Source organism: Anthonomus grandis, chromosome 7 (assembly GCF_022605725.1).
Source record: "Anthonomus grandis grandis chromosome 7, icAntGran1.3, whole genome shotgun sequence".
Lineage (NCBI taxonomy): Eukaryota > Metazoa > Arthropoda > Insecta > Coleoptera > Curculionidae > Anthonomus > Anthonomus grandis.
Window position 1 is genome coordinate 29,665,277 of NC_065552.1, and position 24,348 is coordinate 29,689,624.

The 24,348-nt window shown below is 31.9% G+C and overlaps 2 protein-coding genes across 2 annotated transcripts in view; one reads left to right on the forward strand and one right to left on the reverse strand.

Moving 5' to 3' along the window:
* Positions 1-24,348, forward strand: part of LOC126738509 (T-box transcription factor TBX1-like) — a 57,677-nt gene that overhangs the window by 23,510 nt on the left and 9,819 nt on the right. The window lies entirely within an intron of this gene.
* On the reverse strand, positions 7,582-20,214 carry LOC126738510 (N-acetyl-D-glucosamine kinase). The gene is made up of 3 exons (XM_050443881.1): positions 19,969-20,214; positions 12,364-12,975; positions 7,582-8,395 (listed from the first exon to the last, which is right to left on the reverse strand). Exons 2-3 carry the CDS (start codon positions 12,743-12,745, stop codon positions 7,722-7,724), a joined length of 1,056 nt encoding a protein of 351 aa, XP_050299838.1. The 5' UTR covers positions 12,746-12,975; positions 19,969-20,214; the 3' UTR covers positions 7,582-7,721.

A 24,348-nucleotide genomic window follows, 5' to 3' on the forward strand; every position in this document is an offset into this window, starting at 1 on the left:
CTGATATTTATCATCAATGGACTAAAATAATCAATTTCCTTTTCAATTTCACTTACCTTAATTTATTCTTTATACAAACTTCAACAACCTAAAGCAGTGACTAGACGTTCTGCATCTGGCGTGGACGAGTCTGCGCAAGAGGGGATGGCGTAAACAATAGAAGCGTAGATCCGGATCTTGATTTTTACGGAAAGCTTGTTCTTGGGATGGAGAAGAAAACAGCGAGAGAGGTTAATGAGGAACCATGGAGAACTTACGGTCAGACAGAGTTGATAGAGATGGATCTATTAGAAGAGACATAAAATGAACTGTTGTTTACGAAACAATAAACTAGCTTGACAAAGTAATGAAAAACATGGGCAGCAACGAGCTTATGTTTCTGGATTTGGTGGAAGTTCGTCAATAGTAAAATTGGTTTTCCTTCTTTTTTAACCTGTATTTTATTTCTTGTACTCCGATCTGCTTCTAGACCAAATATCACATTCGCTTTAAATCGCGTCTTTTGTTTTATCATTCTGTGTTATATTCTTACCCTCTCTGAAATTTAGTTTAATGGGGTTTATTGGTGTTGGATTGTCTAAAAAACATCATCAATTTAAAAAGGATATGTGTATATTAGAAAATATAATTTTTTTTGACTAAATTATTTATTTCAGTTTGTATGCTCTATGTATAGTTTTTAAATTTGTTGAATACCTATTTTATCAAATTGAAATTTGAGTAAAGGAATAAAAAAAGAGGTTTGTAAACTGTAAAAAAAATCAAAGAAAAAAGAAATTTTACCGACAAGCTCTGTTTTCTATCAGCCGTCTACTTTCGGAACTTTACAAAAATAAATGATAAAATAAATAAAATCAATCGACGATCGATTGCAGTATAAAACGGAGTAGGAATTTTGAAACGGTCTGCTTCTTAAATAAATCTTCCAAAAAAAAAACGATTTTCATTTTATATCGTGTATAAATATCACATGTTGATTATAATATAATATTTCGATTATATCATTAAGGAAGCTATTTTATTCAGCTCCATTTGGTTTAATTTTTAGAAAATATACTAATTAGCTGAAAATAATTAAATTAATTTATTCAGACTTTTAGACCTCGCTCAAGTTGATATTTATTTAAAAATAATGAGCAGGGCCTACACAGTCTGTTTATTGATGTTGGTACCAAAATAGCGTCGGGAGGGAAATTTAAAAAGTCGATCGGTAAGAAAATAAACACTTCATAATCTTTAATAGGATCGAAGCGTCTGACTGGATTTATGATTGCCAAATATTTGGACGAACTAGTCGATTTATTTTCGACTGGCGATTTCCCTAAATTTTAAATCAAAACATAACGCCACTCTTATGAGAAATATCGAGTAATTTTTACTAGAGCTACTATATACTATTCCCGATCTTGTAGATACCTACATGAAACTATTATTTATTATGTAAAATTTCATATATATCTTTAAATTGTTGCCAAAGGATTAATGAACTGTTGAAAGTACTGACAAAATAATATGAACTTGAGGTTGGTCGGAATTTGAGTAAAAAAATTGCTTTACAAATTTCATAAGGGACTTGGAAACCTGTAAAGTTTGTATCCTGTTGTAAGGCACATTGATGACGAATATTGAATTTATTCTATATTAATATTGACAATAGTCAATAGTAAGCAATCGTTCAGCCAGAAATTAGTAGATACAAAAGTCTGACAACAATAATTGTTTTAAGCGAATCAGATAAGCCGCATGGATAGACTAATATTCTAAGCTGGAAAAGGTAGACAAACAGCATGAATTGATTTTAATTGGATGGTACCGCATCGATCTAAACTAAGCGATGAACAAAATAATAATTAGACGGAATAATGATAATTCTTCTACCTAACATAATATAGGATACTGTTTATTAGTCCGCTTGTCTATCAATTGTGTCATTCTGGCAACATGTTTGGACTATCACTTTTATTCTTCGCCAAATTTCTGTTGATCTAGTAGACTTATTCCATCAACCTCTGTAAGACGTTCGACGGGGTTGTTGTTAAAGCGGGTTGAAATTGGGTTTGTTCACAGTATTTTTGGTTAACGTAATTGTTTCTGCAACATACGGGGTGTTCATTTGAAAACTTCCCAACACACATTTATCGCAAACCACTGTTTCAAAAAAAAAACGCCGAAATACGTCAAAAGCTTTGTCAAGGGGGACAACTTTCTAACCTAAAATTACTTCACCCCCTTTCACCCATTGCCCCCCAGGGTCATCTCCTTAAAAATTTTAAATAGCAAGGGGTATCGAGTAATAGCTTGTTTAAAAGGTCTTTCGAAGTCTTTTATTTTGATGTTTGATTTTTTTTATATCGGTCGATTCGTTTTCGAGAAAATTGGAAAAATCTTTGTTTATCTTAATTTGTTCAGATAGAAAACAAAAACATGAAAATATCAGTTTTTATTTCAATAAGTGTTCAAAATGTTGCCCGTTTTTGGCCAAACAATGATATAGGCGATGTTCAAATTCCTGACGGAATTTTCAAAAACATGTTGTGGGATATCATGGCAGCTGTCGATGATGCGTTGACGAAGTTCATTCAAACTTTCAGGTTGGGGAGTAAATACAATAGATTTTAAATGACTCCATAGAAGAAAGTCTAACGGTGTTATATTAGGAGATCTAGCAGGCCATTCTATAGGCCCCCTTCGCCCTATCCATTTATCTAGAAACTCGTTGTCTAGCCATTGCCGAACGGGAAGAACATAGTGAGGAGGAGCGCCGTCTTGCTGGAAATATATTTCAGCCTCATTTTTTTCATCAAAATTTCGGTGAAATTTTGACAGGATATTGGAAAGAGAGGAACCATGGAATATTCAACAGCAAGAGACCCGGATTTTACACCACGGGTTATTTAAAATCAGAAGTGTATAAAAAAACTTCTGAGTTTTCAACATTTATGTATTTTTCCAACATATTTTATCTTTTAGGATCTCTAAAACACTCTGTATAATTTGTTGCACAACACCAAAAAATGAAAAAAGTCGTAGCTATTTAATGAAGCATATGCTAATATGTTAGCAAATATTTGAAATTTGCATGTTGACATATAAAAAATGTGTTTAATAATTACGACATTATCATTAATAATTTCATGTATATAATATTAAAATGAACATGTTTTATTTAAAGTTCAACTAATTAGGTTTCCGACACGTTTCTTTATTATCTGGCATTATGAACTATGACACACTAACTTCGGAAAACTACCCTGATTATTCATAAATATTTATAAACAATATAATAATAATAAATAAAACTGATACTTTAATCAGAAAAAAGAATTATTGCTGCAGACAGTGGCGATTTCTAGGTCATGAGATAAAACTATTATTTTTTGATAAAAAATAAAATTGCAACCAATAAATATAATTGTTATCGTGAAATTCGTCATCTTGAATTGAGAATTTTACTAGCTAATATTTGTGAATTATAATATAATTATTTATTTCATTGGCATATAATATATATCAATAGAAACTGATATATACAGTACAGTATCCTACAGTATGGTGTTATTTATAGTATTAAATAATATTTTAACTTGTGAAAATGTTTTCCAACTATGTGAACCTCCTTTGCATAACTGACAAGAAAATACATTTTTATATTTTTATCTTTAGTTTTAAGGTCCTTTTTGCTATAATTATTAAATATTATAATATTAAAATTATGATTATTAAATATTTGATTGTTTCGTACAACACATATACTTCCCTTTTTTCTTTCAATAGATTAACACTTAACATCACCAAGACCAGTATAATTAACTTTAAGGGAGATTTTGGTAAAATATGTGGTAAATGAGGTAATTGGGATGAAGTGATCCAATAAGTTTCTGCGACTGGACTTAAATAAGTATATTAGCACGAATATATATTTCTCTATTATTAAGTTATGGAATAATCAAACAAGATATATTCAGAGCAGTTTATTATTAGCTTAGCAGACCGCTTTTGGCGTTCCAGTTCTATGTAGTGGGAAAAATATTGTCCTACGATTACTAGTACATGAAACTCCTGTGCGTTAATACCTGAGCAAACTTCTCGCATTCTCTGTCTTTGTCTATTGCCGCTGTAGATGGATCTCTATAAACAACTTCTTATAAAAGACCCCATGAGAAAAAAACTAGAACTTTTGAAGACAGGCGATCTGGCTGGCCAATTAATAGGTCCATTCCTTCCAATCCTTTTTCCTTCAAATGTCAGATTCAAATTATTTAGTGACATTTCGAGAAAAATGTGCAGGAGCTCCGTTCTGTTCGGTTTCTATTAATTTATGGAAAATTCGCAATAAGTATTTTAGGCAGTTTATTTTGTAAGAATTGAAGGTATATTTCTCCATTAAGAAAATAGGGACCGATAAAAGTGCTTCCAATGATTCCACCCACACATTTAATGACCACCTATGCAGAGTAGTTGATCTGCCGCATAAAATGGGGGTTTTCGGCTAAATATTAGTAGAAGTTATGTCTATTTACTGAGTCATTTTTATGAAATGTTGCCTTATCTGTACATAGGACATCGTTAAAAAATATGGCTATCAAAAAGTGCTTGATATTCATGGGTGTAATATGCATGAAATTAGTTCCTTAAAATTCGCTGCACTGATCTTTCCCTTAGGTGAGGATCTTCAGTTATCGTTAATAATACATCTAACTCTTGCTCCTGATAAGTAACGGGCCTCATTTTTTCTACCTTTGGGTAGCAAATATTCCCTGTCTCCACGAATCTCGCTAATAATCTTCTAAAAGATTTATCATCTAGACATCTCCCAGGATAACGGATCCCTTACATTCGAGAGGCTAAAGGGCAATTCTTTTCATATTCACCCAACACAAATATCCTGTTGACAAGTTCGTCCTTGCTAAAATGCATTTTATATGCAATTTTTGTGTAGAACAAAAATAACAACGAGGAATTGTCCAAAAATATTTTTAACTTTGTAAAGTGGACGTAAGAGGCCGCAACAATATAAATATGAATTTAAAATTTGACCAAAATCACTAAATTAAGATATACGTTTGATAGCGCCATTGGACAGCTGAGTATATTGTATATGCATTCGATTTAAGCCAAATGTTTATTGGATCAATTATGAGGGTATCATATGAAAGATAATTTAGAACAACTTGTTTATGTGCAGGTTCAGAAAGATAATTTACAACAGGTAACTAACAAGAAAATAAATACAATTCTCTGAAAATTAAAAAAAAAATTATTTGATACATGTGTTCAACATATTTTCCATCCTTCTAAATACAACGATACAGCCTTTGTTGTGTTGACGACACAGAAATTTGAATTTCCGCCACGGATATGCTGTTTAGAGCCATTTTTTATCTCTCGATCACATTCCGTCTTCTTCTTGGTTGAGTTTTGTAAACCAGCTTTTTTATTCTTCCCATAAATAAAGTTCGAGATCCAGGAGTCCAGAGACCTAGCTGGCCAAGGCAATAAACTTCCTCTTTTAATCCACCAAAAAGGAATCTGCTGGTTAAGGTAGTGACGCACCTGGTTCGCAATATGGGCAGAACATCTATCGCTGAAACCATAAATTTCTTCTTGTCGCGAGGGTCATGTTTTCCAATAATTGTGGCATATCATCAATTAAATATTAAATTATACCTTTACCACTTAGAGTTCTATCAAAAATAAAAGGGGCCGATAACATTTTCGTCAAAAATTCTGCACTATACATTCACTGTCGACAACGATTGATGGTCAACTTTACGCATATTCATATTAAAATATATAGACTTTGCGTTAAGTCCCACATCTCTTGAATTTTCGCGGATACTAGCAGGTGGATCAACATTGATGACCTTATTCGAGTCTTTTTAGTCTTTTTTGAAAAAATCACTTAAATTCCGTTGACTAGAAGTCAAGATAATGGAATTCTTAGTCCAGGAGTGCCTGTAAGGAGGAAAATAATTTGCCTCTCATTGGCAAGTGAATATCTCCGGTTCTATTAGTCCAAATTGAGAAATTCTTGATTTGTGGATTAGTCTGAAGTCTTTTTTGAACAAATCACTAAAATCCGTTGACTAGAAGTCAAGATATTGGAATTCTTAGTCCAGGAGTGCCTGTAAGGAGGAAAATAATTTGTCTCTTATTGGCAAGTCAATATCTCGGGTTCTATTAGTCCAAATTTAGAAATTCTTAATTTATTGACTAGTCTGAAGTCTTTTTAATCTTTTTTAAAAAAATCACTAAAATCCGTTGACTAGAAGTCAAGATATTGCAATTCTTAGTCCAGGAGTGCCTGTAAGGAGGAAAATAATTTGTTTCTTATGGACAAGTGAATATCTCGGGTTCTATTAGTCCAAATTTAGAAATTCTTGATTTGTGGAATAGTCTGAAGTCTTTTTTGAAAAAATCACTAAAATCCGTTGACTAGAAGTAAAGATATTGGAATTCTTAGTCCAGGAGTGCCTGTAAGGAGGAAAATAATTTGTCTCTTATTGGCAAGTCAATATCTCGGGTTCTATTAATCCAAATTTAGAAATTCTTAATTTATTGACTAGTCTGAAGTCTTTTTAATCTTTTTTGAAAAAATCACTAAAATCCGTTGACTAGAAGTCAAGATAATGGAACTCTAGTCCAGGAGTGCCTGTAAGGAATTGTAACTGTAAGGAAACCATGGTTGGACTCCACCAGCACTTAAAATACACACGTGACATATCTAATGCCTCTTTATTTGTAAACCGCATTTTTACTATATTGCCATGACGAGACGCAATATTTTTATTGTTTTTTCATGGCTTGCTGTGACAGTACAAGAAGGCAAATAAGAAAGAAGAACAACAATGAACAGCACCATCTAGCTTCCCTTTTTGAAACAAACTAATATTACTGTAAAAGTCCATTAAGGAAGATGAAAATTATCTTTCATATTTCACCTCATTCTTGGTTAAGAAATGTAGCGATTTAAATATGACAACAATAATTTGTTTTCCCCACTTCATAGCAATTCGTCGAAAATCGAATTCTTAGAAAATTTACTCAGCTCTCGAATGGCGTTATCAAACTTATATGTTAATTTAGTAATTTTGGTCAAATTTTAAATTTATAGTTTTATATTGAAAGTTAAGACCCTGTATAATAACCTTTCAAATAGCTTGGCGAAAATACAAGTTTACTAATTGGGCAATTCTTAAAAATAGGCAACGTGTGAATTACAAAATTTTAATTGCTTCGATAATAGGCATAGAAAGAGTTCATAAATATCTAATAAAATACTTATGACTTGTTCCATTTTCATCAGAAATAAACCCTACTTACATTTACCTTTTGACTTTGAAGACAAATTATTAATAAATGTTAAGTATTTTCTTAATAATTCAAAAATTCCCATGAAGGTAAATAAGTTTTATTTCTAATTTAATTATGCCATCCATATATTTTCAAATTGTAGTGACAGTTACAGCAATTTAGTATAATCCGTGAAGATTCACAATTCCTTTTACCTTGGATCCTGCATAATTTTTTGTTTTTTTAATTATAAATACTTCCATCGTCATATAAAAAAAACACAAAGTATTATGTGGTATGGTAAACATAATAATATGATATATTTTATTAGGCACGTTACAATGTTTATTTATAAAAAAGTAGCTTTATAAGTAGAAAAAGCAGTCCTCAGTCAAAATCACTAAAATTGGGCAATGTTCAAGTCTTATTTACTTCTTATCACAAGAATTTCCATTGCACAACTTTCCTTGTCCATAAACATAAAACACTTTATAGTTCTTCTCGTAAGCTCTGTCAAGAGCCAAATTTAACTTATCGGCTGCCATATAGGCGGCTCCCACGCCTCCCTCAGTTTGTAACCTAAGCAAAGTAAGCTGCTTAATATCAGTATTATTCTCTAAATATGCCTCAAAGCCTGACTGTAAGAGACTCCAACTGAGCCACACCGATCCCACACAAATCACTTGTAAACCTCCAGGTTTATTTTTGAGCTCGACCGCCACTTTCTTATGTACCGCCGTTATCGCTTTAGCCAAATCGCCGCCGGCTTTTGAAAATATCGTTTTTGCTAATAAATCTCCCTCCTCGGCCAGTTTGGCTAAACTTTTGCACATCAAAGCTATCCGACTCTTGCTAAAGTCGTTGTAAAAGTAGTTTAAGATATCAAATTGGTCCCGAATGTCAAAATGACGCCTGACCAATTGCCAGATTTTGTCGGTCGAATAAGGAGGCGTCTGGAAATCGTCCAAAGAATCAAAGCAGTACTTGATTGCCGTCCAGGAGATGTTCCAGGCACTGCCTTCGTCGCCTAATAGATGACCCCAGCCTCCGCATTGGACTTTCGTGCCATCGGGATTGATGGCTACTGTGTTGGAACCAGTACCTAAAAATAAAATAAGTGTTAAATAAATTCCGATGGAAGTTTAATTATTTACAACATGATAATTTAACATGACTTTCGACATGAGAAAAATTCACAATAAAACGATTAAAATATGGGAAAAAGGAATGATAAAGCAAAGTAAAACCACAAACTACTCTAATCATCGCATCTGGTGCGAAAGTCCGAAATTAACGCGAATCGATTCATGTGACTCTGAATTAAATAGACAAAGGAAAAACAGAGTTGATATTCAATATATAATTTAAGGGTAGTTCTGGCATTTCTGCATCGGCAATTTTTTCAAACTCCACTACAGTACATACTACAATATTCATCATCACTACAGTATATGAATTAAAAGTACTGGAAATAGATTTAGAGCATGGAAAAAAGATCGACAAGATACCTCTTAAGAGGAATGTTCTAATAATTTTCCCTTTTTGCTTTTGTGATCGAACTATGGATATCAAAATATATTAAAGCCGAATGAAACTGTCAAAGTGCCATTTACGCCAGGAGTGTAAGATACTTGCCTATGGTACACCCATAGAAATATAATAGAAGTTAGAGTGATATTCTTAGCTATTTACTAATACTCAACAACTCTTCTTAACAAATTTAATGGTAAAAGCCTTTTATAACCTAATAAATTTTATTAGGCTGACTATAAGTAGCCTACTACAAAAAAAATATACTCATAACCAAAAATTAATTAAATCAATGTTGATTATTTAATTTTCTCTTCCTCGCTATATTCTAGGTGTCTAGTCATATCACAAATAAATGTCACATCCCCGATGTCGTTTATCTACTTTATCAAAAACTTCAATTATACCACTCAATCCCTTATCTTGAAAGCTACGCCATATAAAGCAAATTTATAAAATCGATAATAAATCTAGAAGAATTTTTAACCTATTTCCATATACCCAAACTTATTGAAAGTCTAATTACAGTTAAGCGAATATCAATTTCGTGACCTGAACTGGATCGGAAACAAGCATTACGAACTCCAAAAGAGAAAGTCCATAGAACACCTTGCCTATTCTTATGGGTATATCAGTTGTACGCTATGTTTGCGTAATAAATAAAACACACTACTTGTATTTAGCGAATAATTGAAATTGAAAATTGCTGCCTAGCGCTTTCGGCCGTAGGCCATCATCAGGCTTGTTAAAGCAACAACACTATAAAAAAAATTGTACGAAACCATAGGCAAATATGTTATGTACCGTTTTTTTATTAATAGTATCGTTGCTTTAACAATATCTTAAGCCCTGATGATGATTTCAATTATATGCTGAATACAAGTAATGTGTTTTATTTATTTTTGCCTATTATTTTAACTTTAAATTAAATGCCTTCGAGGGTAGAGATTAAATGGATGTTGTCTATATAGGTATCTCCAAAGCATTCGATTCCGTAAATCAAACAAAACTTATCTTAATTTTAATACGTATGGAATCACAAATTCTTTTTTAGAATCGCTTACAATGTTATAGGAAAAAAATAAGTTGTGAATATTAATAGATGTTTTTCCATGTTGTTGATGTTGTTTCAAAACTACTTTTTAAGGACACACCATTAGTGATGGATATAAATGTTAAAACGGTTGTCTTTACTGGTTTTCATAATTTAAAAAAAATGGATTTAGAGTCTCTACTATTAGTAATACTCGTATTCACTGCAGATACTTCAAGTTCAATTTTGCAAAGAACAAAACTAAATTAAACTAAGATATTCTAGCTTAGTTAACTTGACTTGTACTAAGATCAATTCGTTATAATTTATTGCTATAAATTCCAAATTGCCTAAACAAAACGCTACGTATATAATGACTTTATCTTCACCTTATTGGGGTTACTTCAAGAGATGATTTCCAAAATTTTATGGATTGAAAAAAATACGCAGTTCATTACCTTCCTCCTAAGTTTTATAAAATTATTTCTATAAAATTCTTTTGTTCAGCCATATCCCAATACATTGGTTGACTCCCTACTTCTATTTGTTCCTATCTACTTCGAAACTTCTCTGCCATTATTATATTAAGATTTAGATACATTTTTCTTTACTAAACTCAAAAGCAAAAACATACTAGCACTTTATTCACGGTAAAGTCCCTTAAATACAGGATACCATATCCTAGATGAGCACTTTATCAATGTTTCGTAGTACTTCTGTCTTATTGAAGATGAACGTCATTTTAATTATAATTAGCGTCATTTTCTAATATTTCGGTAATTCCTGGTCTATTTTATTTTTTAAGATGTCCAAGTAATAAAAAGGTAATGCGAGTCTACTTCTAGCTTACTTTGTTTTTTAACAGCACCATGTTAATAGAACGTACACTGATCCGAGAAACTTATATTAAATAACAGATTTGCTTAGTTGATATTAGTTCCCGAAACTTCAACTTTCTATTAAAATCGTCTTCATGAAGCTCAATGGCAAGTTTTATTTTGTACGGATAAATTTATTATATTTAAAAACGATTTGTATTGTTGAGCGTATAAATCCTGGAGGAATAGCCAGTCCACGAGTGCTTTGAGTGTTGTCAAGTGCTACATGTTCCAAAACTGGTATTTCTCTGGCTTCATTTCTAACTGGTCGATTTTCTCGATGGTGTGTATCGATGCAGATCCAGTTTTTTTAAATTTTTTTATCAATTAAGCCACATATTTATCTTTAATATTTTTGTTTACATGTAACGCATCAAACGATCGAGCAGTAGCTCTTGTAATATTTCCATTTTGGTAATACAGTTTTATTATTTCTACCCGTTCTTGAATTAAATAAATCGTTGTTCAATATTTATCACAATTAGGGAACTAAACAATTTAAAATCGAAGACAAAGTTTTTCGTGGACATACGATGACACTAACTGATGCTCACTGTTCTTGTTAGTATATTCAGGGTAAGCCCGAAGCAAGGCACCAAACTCTAGGTCAGTATTATACACGTGAAAATTATTTTAAAAAACTCAAATCTTCTTATCCGATTCTCATTTATTTTTAAAGCTACTTAAAATGTTTTAAATAGTTTACCGTTTCTTATCACAAGTACTGTAGATACCTATTGTTTGGTCTGTTTTGTTGTTCTGTGTACTAATGTCAGTGTCAGTATGTTTGACGCGTTTATAAGATTAAAGTCGTACAAAAAATGCCACATATCTATCTACTGATTGGTCGCGGTGGTTCTATTAGTTAGCCTCCAAGATCTCCAGACCTTACACCACTAGACTATTGTTTGTGAAGCTGGTTTAAAAACGAGGTGTACAAAGTGACAATTGACATTCGGGAGGACCTAATTCGACGCATTAGAAATGCGGGAGTGTGTCACTTAAAAAAGAAACAAGGGCCTTTCGAAGTTCGCAGACGAAGTAGAATGTGTTTAGCGATTATTGGCGGTATTTGTCAACATTTGTTAAAACATCACTATAATTAAAACCATGTTAATGTACGAAATTTTATTTGTTACGTACTTGAGAGAAAAAGACTTAAAAATCAAAATTGACGTGTTCGAGCGTTTTACCGACAATATACCAGAAGAGTCACAAAATTTATATTAACGTATAATAAATAAATTATTTAAAAAAATTTAAGTAAAATCATGAATATTAATATTATAAAAGCAAATTTTCTTTTTTACCTAAATAACATCGTAAAAAAAGCAAATCCGGGACCTTTCGCATCCAAGTCAGTATCATAACAACTATACCAGAGAAAGTAACAGGCTCATTTTTAAAGGTTGCTTTACATTACTATTTGTTGTATTTTTTTTAAACACATTGATCGATCTGAACAAAATATATAAATTAAAATGAATTTCATGACTGATAATTTTGACAAAATGTTATGAACTAAATGCCAAATTATTTTTAATTTACTTTTTACGCAAATCCTGATCATCTTTATCCACGGTGCAAAAAAAAAAATATTTTGCAAATGTTATTAGTAAATTCAATTACCTGCTATGCAGACGACACCGCCATTACTACTAACAGTAGCAATCGAACCCTCTGTATCTGAACTGATCCAATACTGTGACGCCAAATTAGGGTATTTTTCTTGCAACCCTTTTAACAATTCCACCCTCGATTCCTCCCCCTCAACACCACTTAGCGACAATCCAGCTCCCGCTATCGGTGTATCCAAAGGAATATTGGCAATGGTCTTAGCTTGATTTATCAATTCAGCCAGTCTTTTCAGACACTCATCCATCCCTATGAGGAAGTGATTGGTGCTGTCACCTTTTGCGGTGGCCACGATTTTCCCATGACGATTTAGGAGGACCGTCGTGGTATTAGAGGCACCTCCTTCAATTCCCGCTATGATTTCACTGCCAGACATTTTAATTTTAGTTTTTAAAGAAAATATTTAGCAATCTGTTTTAAACACGCGGCACTACCGGCACATGTCGAGTGAAAGTTACAAAGCCACTGAACCGCTGAAGAAATGTTAACTTAACACTGAACAGAGGCGAAGGACGGACACGATCAAATTGTATTGTAATGAAGGGGGCTCTTACAAAAGGTCGCACTCTTACGTATTTATTTCAGGATGATTCACTGGACTTTAATCTGGAAGAAAAAGATATTGTGTTTTTAACGTTCGAATGTGGTACGTAGTTTGAAACTAGTGAGTGAGTTAATAATAGGTTTATTAATATACAATCGCAGCGATATTAGTTGAAGGTTACGTCAGTTTGGCTGAGCTCTGCGGGCTAATAAATATTATTATTAAAAAGGCAGCGGCGTACTTGTTTTTTATATTCTAATAGAATGTATGAGATATTTTTTTTAGGGCCAAATTACGGACCAGCTGGTAAAGTTCCTGTGTGTTATCAGGCAGATAAATTCTATCCTCTCGGTAAACCTACCAATAGCTGTAGGAGGAATTATGAACCAAATTTTAACTTGTTGTTAAGTAGCAGAAGGTTTACAGTTTGGCAACAACATAATTGTTGTGGCCGATACAATAATTAATACTATACTATAATAATACCTAAGAAAATAAGAAAGATAAGGGTTATGAATATCCGGTCCAGAGAAAATAAATAAAATAAACAAAAAGAATGGAAGTGTTTGGTTTTTAATTTGTGATAATAGTTATAGGTACTAAAAACCTCCGTTTTTTGACTAAATTGACTAACTTACTTGTTTCGTGCCAAATCCGATAGTCCTTCTGTTAGTACTATTTGCATTTTTGCTAATTGTTTCTAAGTATCCAACCAGACATTTGCTAGTGAATCACATTACACAGCTTTTTAGAAACTGTATCCCTATAGTACAGTGAATTTGGTAGAATTTTAATAATTTTTTTTACATTATTTTTTTAGAGGATATTTCAATAACCTGATAAAAAAAGAAGTCGGTAAACTTTTCTGAAAAAGAAGTTATTTTGCTCTGTAATTTAGTAAGTCAATATGCGGGTACAATTGAATCAAAAAAGACTGATGCAACATCTTGGAAAGAAAAAGATCAGGCCTGGGAAAAATTGACAGCAAAGTTTAATGTAAAAAAGGGGTGGTTCGAACCCTAAATATTCTTCGAACAAAGTATGAGGGTATAAAAAAAGATCTAAGAAGAAAGTAGCCAAAACAGGAAATATTTAAAACTGGTGGCATAACACCTCTTACCACCTATGAGGAAATAATTTACAATTTAATAACACTGAGTGTTGAGGGACTGCCTTCAACATATGATGATAGTAAGTGACAGAATATGGTAGCTTAAATTTGACGTTCCTATATGGGATTTCTTAGATGTATGTTTTCTTTTCATTTCTCAGTCACATAAAAGTGGCATAGCCAGTAAAGAGGGGTAGGTGAGGGAGGGGTGTAACTTTAAATCAGGCATTATCATATTAAATCAAGAGATATTCAACTAGATGTAAAATAACAAAATACTCATACAGATTAAGAAAAAAATTTAGAATATTATACACAAACTTCTTGCAAATCTATGCAAGCTCCAACTCTTTGAAAAATTTAAGGTTATACATTTCCTGGAAAACCTTTTATACGCTGCTTTTTCCTGTTGTTAACTTATTCTACTGGTAAGCAAGAATTATCCTGCTGGTAAGACAAACAAGAAGTTAATTTTTTAATGTTACCAGCAGGATAACTTTTCCAGACACTTTACCAGTCGGTCCATAATTTGGCCCTTAGGGTGACTAAGGGCAGGTATTATAAGACTATTTTGACAGATAACTTAAAGTGAACTTGTAAAATAACGTCACATGTCACAGTTAACTTCAAAATGTAAAAGTTAACTTTATCGGGTGGATGGGGTATCAGTTAAAGTTAACTTTATAAAAAGATTCAAAGATTCTAGTTTTTGACATATATTCTGTCAATAACTTTAAAAATAACCTAACACTGAAAAAGCTTCTATTCCTCAATATATAGATGGCGGTAAAAAAACGAAATTATCTCCTCGAGACTACCGGAGTGTCAAGCATCAGATATGACCACATACTTAATAAATATATCTGGACTGCCAATTCAATGCAAAATTAATGACTACTACTAGGTGGCAGCCATTTTGCGTGATTGTGTCCTCATTAAAAAGTCTATTGCTCTTTCAACTTGACTGAAAATCCAGCAAACGATTATTTTCATTTTTTAACTGATCATTTTGCAATAATTGAGCAAATTCCAAAAAAGAGTTAACTATAATTATACAAATATCAATAAATTTAAATTCAAGACAACGAGTATATGAAGAAATATTCAAATCACCCAATGTAAACAATAATGAAAAATATACAATGATTTTTAAAAATACCTTAATTACCAAAATGTCTATATTAGGAAATATAAAAATGTCTTCTCAATTTATTACATACTTATGAGATATACATACTTATATTTTAATTTACTGCTAAAAGAACTCCTCTACCATGAGACACGCACGGTATATATCCATCTTCTCTATACAAGTATATCTTACTTTTTTAGAGTTTTTATCTCTTTATTTTTTACCATAAATTTATTACCATAAACGGTATTATTTAGTCAAGTCTTAATAAATGAGTTATGAATTTCGGTAATTCTGGTACGCATATCTCCCACATTCTGGTAATAGAGAAACATCGAATTCGATTGATTTTTATTCTTGTATTTTTCTAATTATGAAATACTAGTTGCTACTACTCCAAAATGCCTGCGCGTAGTGCTACATTTAATTAACCTATTATATGTAAATTTATCTACCTACAGTAATGCCTGTTATAATTTATTATTTTTCTTTGACCATTTTTTTTTAAGATTTGACAATCAGATGTTCTAGAAATTAATTCAGAATTTAGTTTTGTTAACATATTTTGTCTTAGCTCCTTAAGACAAACCATACTGACAATTTGGTTCCCATATGTCTCCTTATGTCAACTCTTTCTTCACTTTTTGCTAAAGTATGTAGCTTGTGAACTAGCTACAATTAGATATAGTTTAAACAGAGAAAAACAAACCACCTTTGTTTGTTGTGGTTTGTTTTTCGAAGCCCATCGATTGACACAGAACTGTAATAGTTTTTTTAAAATTGTGGCAAATGTATCCTCTGGTAGTTTCTCTCTTAAATTTTTTCCTAAATGAAATTTGTCATCCTCTTCCCTTTAAGAACAATCCTTCCCAAAAAATATGAGTAAGGTTTTTTTAAATACAGGCAAAACAGTTCGTTAAGTTATGACATTATTTAATTCCAGGTAAATTAGACTACGCACTATGAAGATTCGGTTCAACTTCAAATGTCATTCGAATATGATATTGTAATATCGACCCAATGTATACGATCTTTGATTTGCCCTGTTTCTCTAACTGTTGATATTTGACGTTAAACAGGTTACAAACGTATTTTTGTTCTTGTTTTCTATTTATATCCAATAAAAATCAAAGTTTCTATTCTTTGAGTAACATTTAACATGGCCACATTCGCCTTTACTGAAAATTACCTATTCATAATGACAATTATAAAAAATATAATTATAACTATAACAACCGCTAAATTTACTAGTGTTTTGTTTAAACACCAAAGAATATTGCATTCCTACTAAATCTACATAATAAATACACACATAATAAAAATTTACCCGCCGCTGTCAAAATTTGGTATTTTTTAATTCTAATAACTGCCAAAAGCTTTAATATTACTCGATATTTCAAATGACTTAATCCCATTCGGTAAAGTACACCACTTTATTGTTTACTCGATGATAAAGATTGTATTGTTTTGCTTGCAATATAATACTTGGGAAATTTTGCAATAAATAAAACTTGTGCGGTTTATAATATACTATATATACATTATTTTAATACCTATTGTTCGCTAAATTTGTTTATAATTAGAATGTCTTCAAATAATATCTTATTGTAAATTCTAATCACATTTGTATTTCTTTTTTGTCTTTTCGGTTATATTAAATTTGTGTGATGTTTTAAAATTTCTATATTAATCGTTACAAATTATTTTCATCTTCTCATATGATGACTACATCGTCAGTATAGCAATATAGTTGAATGTCTTTATCCCGCATTCGTATCTCCCAGCGGTCTTAACGATTATTACTATGTAACTGCCTTATTCCTTTTCGGATAGGTATTTTCTTAGTTCGGTTAGTTATTTAGCTGAATCTAGATTTTAGATTTAAACAGCCGAATATCTGCAAACCCACGAGTTCTATATTCCATGCCACAAACGTTGACACAATTACAACTATGCATAAGGGACATCCCACGAGTTTTTTAATTATGATGGTTATACTTTCTTTTTTCTTGATATTTTCCTATGAATATTTTCCTATAAGACATGTTATTTGTCATTTATGTACATATGTACATATATTTACAGGACTATACCTGATATTTTCATTATTTTCCACTCGATCCGTAATACTTCCACTGGTTCAGTGTTGGTGTTTAAAAAAAATTCACATTTATTGGGTATTTTGATAAACTAGATATATTCATTAAATCATTTTATTATTTTATCATATTAAATCATTTTAAGCATTTTTCGCATTTATTTCTTACTTCCAAAAAGTACACGTTCTATGTCTACCTATATAATGGGTGTTTTTTTGAGAGGTATACAAATTTGAAGTGAAATAAAACTATAAAAAAAATTTATTGACATGGTATTGGTTTTATTTAAAAGATATTGTTATGCCATTAGTGCTTAAAAATGATTTCGGGCATATGAGCGCCACGGCTGGTTCGAATGTAGCGTAATCGGGAAGTCCAATTTTCGACCACTTTTTCAAGCATCTGGGGCCGTATCTCGGCAATAACGCGGCGAATGTTTGCTTCCAAGTGATCCAACGTCTGTAGTTTATCTTTGAAGACATGTGACTTCACATATCCCCAAAGAAAGCAGGGGTGTGAGATCACACGATCGTGGAGGCCAGTTGACAGGTCCATTGCGTGAAATTAGTATAGTAATAGTATCACGCGCTGTGTGGCATGTTGCACCATCTTGTTGAAACCAAAGCTCTGCCACATCAAGTCGGTTCAACTGAGGAACAAAAAAGTCGGCAATCATGGCTCTATAACGTTCTCCATTGACTGTAACATTCTGGTCATTATCATCTTTAAAAAAATATGGGCCAATGATTCCTCCTGACCATAAAGCGCACCAAACTGTGACTTTTAATGGATGTAAGGGCATCTCAACAAAAGCTTCTGGATTTTCTCTACTCCAAATTTGGCAATTTTGCTTATTGACGAAGCCGTTCAACCAAAAATGAGTCTCATCGCTGAACAAAATTTTGGATTGAAAAAATGGGTCAAGCTGAATACTGTTTTCCGCCCATTCACCGAACGTACGGCGCGCATAATGGTCACGCGGTTTCAGTTCTTGCACAAGTTGGATCTTGTAAGCTCGCAAGCCAAGATCTTGCCGCAAAATCTTTCACAAAGTGGATGGGCACAGCCCCAATTGTTGTGCACGATGGCAAATCGACTCACGGGTCCTCTTCAACACTATGCTCCACAGGAGCAATAACTTCTTCTGTGCGCACTGTATGGCGTCTTTGTGGATGCGTATTATCAACTAGAGTATGCGTGGTACGAAAACGATCCATGGTTTTTCGAATAACTTGCTCGGATGGCCGATTATGTCGACCGTAAAATAGACGCAGCGCACGGACACGCACACAAGTTTCGCGAATTGAACTATGATTTTCAAAACATATTTGCTCAATTTGAGAGCGTTGTTCTGGAGTAAGTCTTTTCATTGTGAAATGGCATATTGACCATGGTGTACTGACCACGAATACACCACCAACTGTCAAATTGACAATCACCAGAAACAGTTTTGACAACTTAAAATCCAAACCTCTAAAAAAAACACCCTTTATTAGCTATAATTAAAAATCAGTCTTAAACTGTTTTTATTGTCTTATAGTATATTATAGTATATTGTAATACGCAAATTAAGTATAAAATAAGGCAGAAAAAAATTCAATATTTTACTTGACTCGTGATAATTATTGTAAAAGCCAGCACTACCGATGAAGGTAGATTCTACATTTTGACATAATGTATGCTCCCAAATATGACAATGATACATAGAACTTTTAAACTTTTTAAACTTTTCTTAAATTATAGGTAATCCTGACGTTTGGAAACTGTCAACACCTGTCTTTAAAAATAGTAATAATCATGGTATTAAAAATGATCGTCCACTTTCAAAAATGTACATACTGGCAAAATTGGTCAATAACATAATTTCAAGGAAAATCTCACCAATTTTCTATAGTGCTCAACACGATTTTATTAAGAGTCACTCTACCTAGTACGCTAGTACCGACTTGCGTATGATTTAAAACTTTTTGAAAATATTAATGAATTAGGTAATTGCTTAAAAGTGCAACATGATTTAGATATAATAGACATGATTTTTCTGAATGGAGTTTGGCTAACGGATTGAGCTTAAATATAGAAACATATAAAATGTTGACAGTTTCCAAAAAGAAATATAACTTTATTTGACTATCGCATTAAGAACAATATTAGAGTAATGGAATTAAAGATCTAGGTTGGTATATTGATGGTCTTAGGTTTGATCTACTAGTAATAAAACTATAAGGCTATTGGATTTTATTAGTCGAACTTTAAAGGTTTTTAATGACATTCAATGTTTTAGAGCTCCTATATATGATCTATATTAGAATAGGCCACTCCCGTTTGGTCACCACAATATAACATATACATTGAATTATTGGAAAAAATTCAAAGAAAATTCCTTAGACTTTTAGTTGCTTTTAAATTTGGCGTATCTATAGAAGACATTGATTTTGAAAATCTCTTAAATCTAAATTCTTTAAAAGATCGTCGTGTAATACTTGATCTGTCCACTTGATATAAAATTTCGATCTACCTACCCTGAATATTTTTTTAAAAATTGGAACTTAGACAAAGTTTAATGCAAAAGGACAGGGAGTTGTCATATAATTGCAAGACTATAAAATTGATGAAAATACCCAATATTATCGCAGAAATATCGTACATAATGAATGAAATGCAGATGACAAGTATTTTCATATACAAAATAATTTCATAATAATATCCAAATTACCTGTTTGATGACTTATAAAATATCCTAACCAATATAACGATAAACAAATCTGGAAACACGTCAAATTAACCGTCGAAAACTGCCGTATAATACGAACCATCCGCCCAGAGATAATTGCGGTCCTCTTTTCGAACTGTGTAATAAAACTGAGTGAACTCGTAAACAACTTTGGCTTTCCTCATATTTTCCTCATTATTTCGATCGTAAACACGGCCGAAGTGAAGCTAAGACGACAAATTAAAACCGAAACGTCACACTAAATCTGGCGGAAGTCGCCTTGGATTAAGAATTGTGGAAAACAAATTTCGCTTGAGAGAGATCGCTATTTTTGGATACAATTTAGTAGGTATATGTTGTCCTTTTATATTGGTGTGGACTCTGGATATTTCCCATAATTTATTTGTAATTAGGTTCACTAGTTTATTTTCATAATGGTTTGTTTCTGTTATTGTATATGACATAGCATAAATATTACTGATTTCTTTTAATAATTGGATACTTTCTTCATTCATTATAACCAGGAAATTACTTTTACCCACAAGTAATTTATTAGTTTTAGATCGCTTTGCAATATATGAAGCCTAAGATGATTTGAATAAGAACGATTCGGCATACATTAAATACGAAATCTGTTATTTAGTAAAATATCATAATGTTATTTGTCAAGTGCATTTTAATAGATGTATTAAATAAAATGAGTCTACTGAAAAAGCATTCATTCATCAAAGCTGCAATACTTTTAAAAGAAGTATCCTATATTGGTGACTCCAGCCACGAAATCTGCCTTAGTTAACTCATTTATATAAGAATCCATGCTATTCACTACCTCTTTAAATATTGAAAATGATTTATAAATCGGCTGAATAAGTCCCAGAAAAAGATAATCAATTTTTTTTTAAACTAATCATATTTTCTTCACTTGGAATATTTGATGAAGTCACAACGTTTCCACCAGTAAAATTATTTAATTCTACAAGTGATGGCCAAGTGGAATTTGTAATTGTCTCGTCATTTACTGTCATTCGCAAATGCTAATTTTTTATCACATCTAGAACTATTAATTTCTTAAATGATCGATCTTGCTTATATAGATAAATGCTCTAGTTACAAGTACTTCAGTATGAAGCTAGTCCAATAGTAACTTTTAAGTGGAAAAAAGTTACTGCGTAATACTTAGGAAAACAAACATTTAAAAAATCAAATCCGTATCCTGTGATAAAAATTTAAAGTCAGTTTAGCAATCCATTTATAATCTTGCTAATTCACTAAATATTTCATGTCAATAAATTTTGATGAATTTATTAATCGTGTTATCAGTTAAATCTTAAAACCAAATTGTAAAACAATATCATGAAAGTGACGAAATGAATTAATAAAAAAAAAATAAATATCTTATATTCCAAATATTACATTCCAAAGTATTAAAAGGAAATTTTTAAAATCCCATTTTCATAGGATGTTGCCAATTTGGTTATAAAATATAAGATTTAAGAATATGGTTTGAAAAAAGTTTTACACTTCGTTCATGCTCTTCTTCCTTAACTTCCTGTTTCTCCTCTCTAATATTATCCCTTTGAAATTATAGACTATTTTTATTTACCTGTATAATCTATATACTAACCGGAATAAAATCAAGCTTTGATATACACGTAACTGGTAGCTCTGCATCATTTAAGTAACGTAAACCTCGAACATTGCAGAAATTTCTCTGCTGAAACTAAATTCTAAGAGAATTTTTCCCAGGGAGCGGACCGTGCCTCTTACAAAAATGGTAATTCTTTAATTACTTAAATGATGCACCAAGCAATTCTCTCATTCGAAATTGGATGAACAAGTTTAAAGATACCAAAATCCGGACATCCAAGTTTATCGAGAACGACACCTTCATACAGAAGGGTGCAAGTGCTCTAAACATGCATAGATCATCGCTACAATAATATTGCAATAAAGACCTCAAGCTGCACCTCTGTAAAATTCAATTGGTACAAGAATTAAAACCCCAGGATTCAGAGGTCTGGATTCGTAAACCAAGAAATTGACCGCTTACAAACGTTTACCAAGGTCTTATTCTCGGATGAAGCTTATTTAAATCTTAATGAGCACGTAAAGAAGCAGAATTTCCGATATTGGAGTGTAACCAATTTCAAATGTAAGTACTAGAAACTCCTTCATTCCCCAAAAGGTATCATATATGGGCTACGATGTCATCGCGAGGTGGATACTTCTTTGAAGTTAAGAGACTGGACGTGCTCTTATAGTGAATTCGAAGCGTTATGTGAGGATGTTTGAAATGCAGAATTTTTCTGGCTAGAATATGATTCCAACAGAATGGAGCAACGTCACACACGTCCAATGGGTTTCTGTCACGAGTTCGAGACCAGGTGACATAACTTGGCTTTTACGCAGTCTTGATTTGAGTCCTATCGATTTTTCTTTTGAAGTTTTCTGAAATCTAAGGTCTATACTAATAAACCAATTTCCTTGGAGCATTATTTTTCGGAAACCTATAGATTAAAAATAAATCCCAACAAGACAGTGGTACGTTACTTTGACAAAAACAAGTCTGACCTTAACAAGAACTTAGCGATTCATGGAAATCTACTGCCAATCAAACCTGTGTAAATCTTTCCATTAAAACGGCCTAAGCATCATTGAAAGTTCTTTATACACATTGACAAATTGACCTTATAGAGAATTTAGTTCTTAGTCATTTTAATTATTGTCATATAGTTCATGGTCCATGTCTAATCCAATACGAACAAAACAGAATTTAAAAAGTACAAATATCGTGTCTTATTTATCTTTGGGATAAGAAAATATCAACCTGTGTCATTAAGTTATCAGATGCAGGATGGTTGAACATGAAAAAGCGCAAGGAGTTACACTTTTGAAATTTTTGGAAATGGAGTATTAAAAACTAAAACTCCATCATACCTGTACAATAAAATTAGATATCGTTCAGACATTCACAACCTATACCTCAGACATGGAGGACTAATAATTCCACCTCGTCATAATACCTCAATGTTTAAAAAAACTTTTCTTATAATGCTTACCACATGTACAATGATGTTCCCAACTGCCTAGAACATTTACCAACAAATAGCTGTAAATTCAAAATGAAACTTTATCTTTTAAATCAAACTACTTAATATGACTTATATATTTGTTGGTTTGGGGTTGATAATGTATGTATATTGCACGATAAAATTTTCTTAGTGAGGTTAAATCACAATTGTGGTGTATTTGTGAACAGAACAATCAAAATAATTAGACTCGTTGCTTGGTATTTGTTGTTTTATCCTCCGTTTTCTTAATTTTTTTCGTTTCTTTGTAATTGTCTTATGCATATGAAATATTTAAAAAAATTACGAAATTAAGTAGGTACTACAAATAATAGTTATTTCGCGTACTATAAAAAACTTTTAAATAATTAATCAATATTCTTTTATAGCTTTAAGTCATGTATAGTTTTGATAAGATTAAAATTTGAACATTTTAAAAGTTTAAATATTGGTAAAGTCTTATAACTTCGTCAGTTTGATGCTGTAAAATTTATACTGACCACCAATACTGTAGGCGTTAAGCTTACTGTATATTTTGTATTCTTTGTGTTGTATTATATTATAAATTAAGTCTAGGTGTGGGTGTACTGTTGGATGCTGGACTTGGAACAATTTTAAAATTGAAGTTGAATAAGTAGTCCATTTTTGCCGTGGAGTTAATAGATCACTGCATTTTAGTGGAGGATGACCGAAGTATCTTTAGTTACCGATTAGTTTTAAAATTGCTTTCCAGTTTCTTTTTGTACAAGTATAGTAAGTACTGAACATTTACTGCAAATAAATGTTATTACTATTATTATCACTAAAATAACATATTCACCGCAAAAAGAGAGCTATCACAAAGTCTACCTGGTAATCCGTCTTCATAAATTTACATTAAAATTACAATTAACATACAAATTATTGATTGATAAAGTGTCATGAATGCGAGGGAAGCGTATTTTAATAACAGCTTATTCAATTTTTGAAATATTAAATTTCTGTTGAGTTCATCTTATACCCTCACCCTCATTCCTACTCAGTTTTCTTCTTCTACATATGAATATCAATTGTTCTTTTTCGGATTTATTATCGTTAGCCAAGTTGTCGTCGTCAGTTCTCTTTCGAAACTTTTTGCTCTGCTACTTTCAATATTTATTTCTAATATTTGCTTATAAATAATTAATTTAATGATATGAATAAGATTACACTATACTACGCCAGTTTGATAAAACCGAAGCCGATAAGTTTTCTGTCTTATTCAACTTTTTGAAAAGAATCAATTTAGCTTCTATTACTTTTTTTGAATTTTACTTTCGCTATCATGAATCTATTA

Excerpts from the sequence above, each read along its gene's own strand:
- LOC126738510 (XM_050443881.1), bottom strand. The coding sequence starts at position 12,745 with ATGTCTGGCAGTGAAATCATAGCGGGAATTGAAGGAGGTGCCTCTAAT. Across the intron at positions 8,396-12,363 it reads CGGTGTCGTCTGCATAGCAG|GTACTGGTTCCAACACAGTA; the intron begins GTAATTGAATTT and ends TTTTATTTTTAG.